Below are 10037 nucleotides of genomic sequence, written 5' to 3' on the forward strand. Positions count from 1 at the left end.
AACCCGCCAAAGAAACCACTTTGTGATGTGATGTGCATCTTTCCAAGCAATACGTAAAAAGCCAATAATGTTCTGTAACACAGAGAGAAACAAGAGAAGTCATCGTTTCGGACCTGGTAGATTGTTAAGATTGTAAACTGAATGAGGCATGTTTAGGAACAAAGAAGAGATTTGAAATACATAAAAAAGAGGAGTTTTTGAGAAGTTTAGCGAAATTTTACTAGATGTGCATTATACCAACACTAAACAGATGATTTTACAATTATTCTTTTTTTTTTTTAGGTTCGTTCATTATCACCAGTATAATCACAGTTTATTTAACTTTTTTTTAGCAGCCTGTGCTGGTTTGTGGGTCAGAGGCCTGTGTATGTGTTTGCGTGTGCACATGCGTGTGTGTGTGTGTGTGTGTGTGTGTGTGTGCGCGCGTGCGTGTCTGTGATTGAACAGGAGCCATTTGTATTTACTTGCCCCACTCCTGGTGGTTTGCTGTTAGGTTTAGTGGGAGGGCCGTGTCAGTGTGTGTATGTGAAGTAAGAGCCGGCAAGATTGTGTAAACGCATTATTAGGCCCAAGCAGTTTGGGAAAGGTCACTGAGCGCCTGCAAAATGTGATGTGAGAAACCACAAGAGTATCATTTTTTATATCTGTCGTGGTAAGAAATGTATTCATCCATGTTATGTTCCTTTAACGGCCGTTTTTTTACTGATCCCAGGAGGGATATTAAACATCTACGACTAGGAAAGTCATTATCAATGCTGTACACCCACTAATCTGTGCTTCTCATAATTAAAAAATAAATAATCAAATGTGTAGTAGTCGGTGCTATTTTTATAATTTGCCATGATGTCAGTTAGGAAGGTGTGCTCTGACCAGCAGCCTCTGTCAATGAGTTGTTTTATAGAACTAGATGTATTCTGTAATATTGTAATGTAATGTAATGTAATTGTAATAAACATTAATTGGCAACAGCCCTTCCCTCATTTGCCTTGGAGTTACTTTGCTGCTACTTTGAGGAGGTGAAGTGGAGTGGGAGGGGATATGGGGGGTGGGGGGGGGCTTTTAGTGGCTTCACCCGTCCCTCAAACTCACAGTGGATTGTTGTCAGTCTCACAGAGTCCACCACACCCAAAACCTGCATCAGGGTCCACATTTATAGGGTGGCACTCTGCTTTTCCAGCACTGCTGAAGGCGTCTCACAGCCGAAAGGTTGTACTGCTTGGATTTATTTTATTTAATTTCAACTTTTTTTTGCCATTGATTTGAACATTATTAACAAGTATTTTTTTTTTTGATTGTTATAATTGTACGTGTAACGCTTTAGTCATTTTAGGGACTTTTTTTCCAAGGTTATTTTTATCTTACTGTTGCGCGAGCTTGACTGGGATGGAGAAATAGTTTTCTGTTCTGCGGTATCATTTGATATATTTCAATTTGAAACCTCCCTGAGTTGTTTTGTTTTTTTACTTTGAACAAGGGAATATAAAAGAATGCATTTTGTGATACATCTACATCCTTTTGTGGCAATGACACTTTTTGTGTCACTGCTTGAAGCCAAGTTCTACCAACCGTTCCCATACAATATGTATAAGGCTGGACCCATTCAACATCATGAGCTTGGAAAACCCACCAGCAGACACAAGTAAGTGCTCCTTCCCTCTCATTGCCTCTACATTTCTTCATTCACATCATTATTTGTTTATATTTTTCTCAGTTTATGATTCGAAAGCAGGTAAAAATTGTAGTTGGATGTTAAACCTCAATGTTTCTTCTCTACAAGGAACCACTGTGCCTACGTGGTTGAGAAGACAGTCTCCTTCACAATGCAGGATGGGGCAGCACCCTTTGTAAAAGCTGAGTACAACAAGTGTTCCTGGGGTCAGAAATGTCCTACTCTCCTGTAAGTGAATCAAAACTAAACATCTCTAAAGATAAGAACTAACGCCATACTGCAAGAAATACACTATCTAGTCATAATTTGTCTTTGTCTGACGTTGTTTCACCCCACCAGATATCGTCTGATGTACAAACCAATGTACAAGGTGGCACATAAAACCCTGACAGAGCTGGAGTGGCGTTGCTGTCCAGGCTTCTCTGGCTACGGGTGCATGGAGGGACCGGCAGCTTATCACCACCCTATGAAAATGATGCCCCCGTTTAAAGGGCTGCCATTTAAGGGCCCACAAATGAAAGGTCCCCAGTTCAAGGGCCCTCCGCAAAAAGGTCCAATGTTCAGGGCTTCCATGTTCAAGGGCCCCCCCATGAGGGCCAACCCTTGGAGTCAACCGAAAGGACCTCCCAGTGGCGGCATCCACTCTTATCCCATGCGTCACTTTGGTCCTCCAATGACCCCCTCCTACCCAGAGACCTCCTTTGAGCCATATGTCCCTGAGCAAGAGCCTTTGCCAGAACACCCAGATCAGCACCCGGTTCAGCACCCGGATCAGCATCCGGATCAGCACCCGGATCAGCACCCGGATCAGCACCCGGATCAGAACCCGGATCAGCACCCGGAGCAGCACCCGGATCAGTACCCGGGTCAACACCCGGGTCAACACCCGGATCAACATCCGGATCAACACCCGGGTCAACACCCGGATCAACATCCGGATCAACATCCGGATCAATACCCGGATCAACACCCGGATCAACACCCGGATCAACACCCGGGTCAACACCTGGATCAACACCACACTGAGCAGGTGCACGAGCATGAGCACGAGAATGAAGAGCATCATGGCCATGGGCCTGAGCAACACGCTCGAGAGGAAACTGCGCCCCCTCGTGGTGGTGAAGAGATTGAAGGTAAGATGGGAAAATGCAGCCTTCGGTTTTTAATTAATAAAGAAAGCATGGTTGTTTTAGTCAAAAAATAGGTCCTATGAAACAAGGTCTGAGGCGAAGTGTCGCAAAAGCCAAATTCTCCTTTCAAAATGTGCGTTCGTGTTTTGTATAGAACTACTGTTTCTACTAGGTCAATAAGCCAATTGTCAAAACAAATTTAAAATAGGCCAGTTTTAACAAAGACCACAAAAGCTGTTCACATTACACCAATTATTGTGAAAGTCTCTGCACTGGCTTCCATTGTGTCATAGAATACATTTTAAGATACCTCTCTTTTTTCTTTAAAATAAAAATAAAAAAATCTCTCTTGATTAATGGACAAAATGCAGCTTTGATTTGCTCTTACAATATGAACCATTATGACCTCTTAAGTCACCTGGGACAGGTCTACTAACTGTTCCTAGAGTGAAGACAAAACATGGAGATCAATAATTGGCTGATTTAAATTTCACTTGCACGGACCCTTTAACTCTGACTGTATTATGTCTTAACTTTTTATTACAATGTTTTTATAATTATTCTTGGCTCTTCTCTAATGCCCATTCTATATTTTCTGCACTTTTAATCGTCCTTGTGTATGAAATGTGTACATATAAACTTGTCTTTCCTTACTTTCCATTTTTGTTAAACTAACATTATAATTACTGCCAAATTATTGTTAATTAGTTATTTTTCTTGGAGTACAGAAATTGAGAAACAGCATTTTGATTTTATCGGATGCAATTATTTTAAGATAGAGTTTACTTTGAGTACTCAAGGCAAACATCTATAACTTCTCCCCCTTTAGGCCAGGGTCTAAGCATTGAGACGGAGCGTCTGGATCGAATGGAGGAAGATGTGCAACGTCTCAACCAGGGTCTGGAGACTCTCAGGGCAACTGTGAATGGACTGGAGGACGGCTTGCGGGCCTCTCTCAGAGAAGACGCCAACAGGATGCTCTCTGCCCTGCTTTCTGCCGGCCCTAGTCCTGTGCCCGCCCCAGCACTGGTCTCCAGTCACTCAACTGTGGGATTTGGAGACATCCCTGGAGCGGTCCCTGAGTTTGGAGGTCTGGACGGAGGACATGTCTTCCCAGGCCTCGGGGACCTGAGTGGGAGGATTGAAGATCTCAGGGCAGAACTGCAATCCAAGTCTGCAGAGATGCAGGAAATGAGGGCAACAGTCATGGGCCATGATGAAGCACTAAAGAAACTTTCAATTGATGGTGGAGTGGGATCGGGCGCTAATGGGGCCCATGTAGTTGATTACCAAAGTGCTGCAGCGAAATTGGTGGATGCCAAACTGAGTGGGGCCAGAGCCGAGTTTCTAGATGGATTTGAAAAGCGTATAGAGAGCACAGAGGGTCGCTGTGAGGAAAAAGCTGGGGAGGTGCGTCGTCAGTGTCAACGAGAGCAAAGTGAGATGCAGGAGCAGGTGGAGCTAGCTCTGGAAGGCAGTGTTAGCAGTATGAAGGGGGAGCTGGGAAGCCTGCAAGCTCAGATCCATGGAACGGACAGGACAGAGAGTTGCTGCACTAGAATGCCTGGTCTGGTTGAGAGGGTGCAGCTGCTGGAGGTGTCAATGGCAGGACTCAACCAGTCCCAAAGACACCTGAGGGTGGAGCTTGGAGGACACAGAGATCACATAGAGGGCATGCTAGAGGGACGGCTTGGGTATGTAGAGTCCAAGCTCAACCTCTCAGGAAGGGGAAGAAGTGCTGCAATAGGAGGTAGAGGTAGTGGTTCTGACAGAGGGGAGGTAGGGCAGAGCCTGGAAGCCAAACTGGAAAGGAAACTGAAGGCTCTCGAGGGTCGACTTCTGACTGCTGTGGAGGAATTGGGCAATGCCACTGCCCCTGCTCTAATGGAGGGCCACGCTGTACCCACCCTTGAGACAGAGTTGGAGTCTCTCCGAGTAAGGCTGGAGATGGATGTGGACCGAGTCCAGAAACACCTGAGCAGCCTGGATGTTCTTTGCTCTTCTTCCTGCGCCTCACCTTCTACTCCTTCTGTCATTCAGAGAGACGCTGTTGAACTGTTAAGGGAGGAAAATTTGAGGCAAACACTGGAACTACAGGCTGAGCGTCTGAACAGCCTCAACTCTTCATTGGAGAGCCTCCTGACCCATCCAGCTCTCAGGGACGGGCAGGAAGGATCAGAGGGAGACTCTTCTATTCAGGGCGAGCTCACATTTATCAACTTCAAGATCCATTCTGTCAACCGCACCCTGACAGACCTTCAGGACTCTGTGGGGACAATGGTCCGCCAAGTGGGCCAAATCAACAGCACATGGCAAGAGAGAGAGGAGCGCCTCGCCCAGCAGATGAAGGGCGTGGTCCAGCTAGTGGGACGGCAGGCGTCCATGCTCGGAGCGGGAGATCGCAGACTGACTCGACTGAAAGGCGAGTTGCAGGAGATGAAGAGGCGTTTGGCGGGGGAGCTGCAGGGCTGTCGGAGCACGGCTCTGGGAGTGAAGAAGGAGGTGTTAGAGGTGGGAGGCCGGGTCACCAGTGTGGAGGACCAGTGCAAGGGCCTGAATCACGTGGCCGAAGACCTGGAAAGGATCAGAGAGGAGCTGGAGAGACAGTCAGATGGGCTCCTGTCCCAGGTAAATGGCACCCTCTCCAGCCACGCCCAGCAGCTTTCTGAGCTGAAAGATGGACTGAAAAACTGCTCCTCTAAGGTAGAGACCACTGAGACCCCTCAGAATATGGGTATTGAACACGCACGGAGAGGGGATACATTTACTTATGATTTAGCATAATTTTGTCACTATTTTAGTTATATATTACTCAAAGGTGGCAGAAATTATTGACATGTTGCCAAATTATCTGTACTGAAAAGTAAGAAATGGTTTTGAACCAGTATTTAAAGATAGTTTAGTCATACAGTTTCAGTAGGAAATGAGACGGCATGGCAGCTAAGGTACAGGAACATTTCTTGTTGGAGATCATTGAAAAAAAAACTTGACAGCATTACACAGTATTAAGCTTTGAAGCTTCAAATTACAAATGTAATAGAAATAGTTCTGCTGTGATTGACCATTATGTGGAGACCTGGTGGCTGGGAAATCATCAAATCAACATCAAATTCTGGAAAGCCTCCACTGTATATTTGAGTTTTGTTCAGAAAATGTTTACATTCGTGTTTTTGTATTGTTTTTTTTATATGTAGTTTCTAGGCTAGATGTATCAAAGATAATCTACATTTTTGTACTATTTCAGTTTAGTTTTATGTCTATTCTATTTGTTATTTTGTTAAAAACAAAATAAATACTTCAACAAAAGTATTTTCAAGTGGTTTCATATATGCTGCTTTGTGTAAAAATTGACTTTCACTCAACACCGGATTCAAACACTAGGGTGGGTTTTTTTTAAGCAGCTGCTTAAAGTGGTATTTCACTGTACTGAACATCAGGAGAGGGACGTGTAAAAGATGCACAAAAGAAAAAAAAACAGCAGAGAGCGCTAGAGAGACATTTGATTCCCACATGGAGCCGAGGAGGAAACCGTGTACCTGACGTGTCCCTTCTGGGGTCTCGGTTTATGAGGACAAACGCTTGTTTGCCAAAGGACACTGACAAATTGGCGCCCGTCCCAAGGTGAGGTGGGCAGTCCTATCTCTGTTTCCCTCTTTCTTCTTGTCTTCCATTAATGAAGCTATTTGAACACAGCTGCTATTTGGCCTTATGATGGAGCCGTAGGCAACCTTGGTAATACCCCTCTCCTGTTAGGGCCCTTTCCGACAAACAAGCGTTAAGATGACAAATTTGTGAGAGAAGAGCCCACAAATCATGCAAACTTGTTTTTATCCCCGGGGCATATGGTGAATAGCAATTAAATAAATGCCAAAGAGAAGAGACCGCCATGGAAATAGATCTCAAAGGAATGCAGGAGACACAAACATTCACACACACACACACACACACACACACACACACACACACACACACACACACACACACACACACACACACACACACACACACACACACACACACACATTCATAATAGGACACAAATCATGCAAACAAGCCCACATGTACATGAGCAGATGGCGAATTGCACATCATGGATAATAAAAAGACATAGATATTACCAAAGACATATGTACAGTATGTAAGTGCACATACATCCATTTTTATGGACTCACACACTCGCCCTCGCAGAGACAGATGACCACAGTCAGAGACAGAGTTGTTATGCTGTTTCCAGGGGCAGCTTGTCAGTTGGTATAACCTTCAGAGCACTTAGTACTCAAATCCCCCAAAATGCAATTCTAAATGCAAACACACAAACAGCAAACCAAATGAGCTAAAAGCTTGGGCATGGCCTACTAAATCTTGGGGAAAAAAATTACTTTCATGATTTTAAAATTAAACAGCCAAAAAATGGAAAATGGGAAAATGAAGGGATATGGTTTGATACAATATGATATTCTGAAGCCACTCCGTCCCTTTGGTTCCCCGGCTACACCTCCTCTCAAGTAATGCAATCTTTTAGCTTGCTTTTTCTATATCTAATGGTATTCATCTCACCCCCTCAGCCCCTGCCTCCCTACGAACCAGACCACAAAACATTAATCATGCTCCTTTCAAAGCAGTAAGTTGGACAGCGAGGAATTTGGGATTCCTGACGCTTGCCTGTCGAGACACAGAATCCGCGCTCTTCTATCTATTCTGAGTCACGCGCCCAGACAGCCACCAGCCATAGAATGTACCCAATAAGAAGATGGACGAGTCTGACGCATAGACAGAGGGCATGAAGGAAATTATGATCAGAGGAACGATGATCCAAATGCCGAATTCATATCTGCCGTTAGTGCTGCCATTGCAGAGGTGCAGTAGTAAACACAGTGTTACTTGTTGAATTTAGACAGAGAGAGAGAGAGAGAGGATGGATGCATGGATGGATATATAGATGGATTGATACTTAATTTATCCCCAGAAGGAAATTGCAGTGTTTCAACATTAAAGCTCACATCAAAACAGTAGACCAAAAATAATAAAGCAATGAATAAAAAAATAAAAATGAAAATGGAAATATATGAAAAAATTGGAAAATATACAATAATCCTAATAATAAACAACAAATATAACCTCAAATGTATATATATATATATATATAATTGATTTGTTTTTTTAAGATAAAAATCAAAAAGACCTACAAAATTAAAGGTCATGCCCCAAAAAAAGATCTATGGTCCTATACAATCACTTATGAATTGAAAGGAAGTGTATATTGAAAGAATACCCAAGCAAATGCATGTTATTATGAAGATTTATGTACAGATTCACTCAATGACCTCCATAGACCACATGGGTCAGCCCGGTCAAATGCGATCAATTGAAGAACGACCCCATTGACTTTATGAGCTGTGGGAGCCCCATGCAGAGAGCCCCATGTAAACAAACGGTAGTTCTTAAAAGGACGATTCTTTAGGCTTCAGGACTGTGGTATTTTTGTCCAGTGTCTCTAGACAGCTCACACGCAGAAGACAAAAGACTCCATCAATGAAATTATACAGTTTTCTTCACTTCTTCTTTCAGATCAGTTGGTATTAAAGTTCCTTCTTGTAGTTTTTTTTAAAACAGAACACCAGGATATTTCTTATATGTTTTACACACCGAGAGTTGTGTTAGGTTTGATGATCAAATGTATCATTTAAATTTTAAACTTCCTTTCCTCCCTAAAAATCCTTTCCAGTAGGTCCAAGATAAACTCCATAATTTACCATTTGAGTCAAAAGTCAAATGTTAATCTCCAGGTTTATCAGAAGGGGAAATACAAATTTAAAAAAATGATTTCATCCAAAAATAATATTTAAAAAAGAGTACATTTGTTTTTATCTTCCTTTCCTTCCCAACTGAATTCAAAATAACTGTGACCTCATCTCCTAAAATCGAATTGAATTCATGTGTCTTAAAATTTTCACTCAACATTGGCTTTGTGTACAGTTGCCACCTATTGATTTCAAAATAATTTTAGGGGAGCAATCGAGACAATTTTAGATATTTTTTCTTATTGTTTATCGAAACCAATTCTCACCAAGGTCCAGTTGATCTTGAGCATGAATGAAATTAGATTTCCCCAAAACCTCATTGGACGCAAGGAGAAATCCAACTGAACAGAGACGACTTGGGCTTGACCTTAAATGAAGTGGCTCATTAAATCAATCAATCTATCATCAATCAATCAATCAATCAATCAACCCACCAACCAATCAATCAACCAATCAACCAACGAATCAACCAATCAATCAATAAACCAATCAATCAATTAATCAACCAATCAATCAACCAATCAATCAACCAATCAACCAACCAATCAATTAATCAATCCATCAATCAATCAATCAAACAATAAATAAATACATAAATCAATCAATCAATCAATCAATCAATGAATCAATCAATCAATCAACCAATCAATGAATCAATCAATGAATCAATCAATGAATCAATCAATCAATCAGTCAATCGGTCAATCAACCAATCAACCAATCAACCAATCAATCAATCAATCAATCAACCAGCCAACCAACCAATCAATTAATCAACCAATCAACAAATCAACCAACCAATCAATCAATCAACCAATCAGTCAATCAGTCAATCAACCAACCAACCAACCAACCAATCAATCAACCAACCAATCAATCAATCAACCATTCAAACAACCAACCAATCAATCAATCAATCAACCAATCAACCAGCCAAACAACCATTAAATCAATCAACCAACTAACCAATCAATCAACAAACCAACCAACCAATCGGTGGTGTCATGGTGACGTCCCCAGAGTGTTTCTTGCTGCAGATTTTATTGAGATTCACAAGAAGTTTAGCGACGTGCCGAGTTAGCAACGTTAGCATGTTGTGCTAGGGTAAAATGTGCTTCACGACCATCTCTTATTTGACAAACAGGCACACTTTGCAGTACTGTATGTAGGTATCGGCTGATTCCATGGGGGGTAAACGCTCACCGAAACCATGGTATCAAGGAGGCAAAGCCAGAAAGTCACAACCAGTTACAAAGTGGGACGTGGGGAGCAGCACCTCATTTGCATTTAAAGCTGCAGACACAGAAACAGCCCCTCGAGAAAGCCCCCAAACAGAGGGGTTTAGAGGCATGCCATAGTGGCTAGAATGCATAATCCGAGAGGTATTTTCAGCAAAAAACTTCAGAGACATCTTCCGGGGACCTCAGAGACCTTTAT

The 10037-nt window shown here is 42.6% G+C and overlaps 1 protein-coding gene across 1 annotated transcript; it reads left to right on the top strand.

The window, feature by feature from the left end:
* Positions 1-1487: 1487 nt before the first annotated feature.
* emilin3a (elastin microfibril interfacer 3a) lies at positions 1488-6087 on the top strand (the record flags this gene model as incomplete). Its single annotated transcript, XM_080014600.1, has 4 exons — positions 1488-1639; positions 1778-1897; positions 2009-2802; positions 3629-6087. The coding sequence occupies 4 exons, from the start codon at positions 1488-1490 to the stop codon at positions 5581-5583; spliced, it is 3021 nt and encodes a 1006-aa protein (XP_079870726.1). The 3' UTR covers positions 5584-6087.
* Between the last annotated feature and the right edge of the window lie 3950 nt (positions 6088-10037).

Source organism: Zeus faber, assembly GCF_960531495.2.
Source record: "Zeus faber genome assembly, chromosome: 15".
Lineage (NCBI taxonomy): Eukaryota > Metazoa > Chordata > Actinopteri > Zeiformes > Zeidae > Zeus > Zeus faber.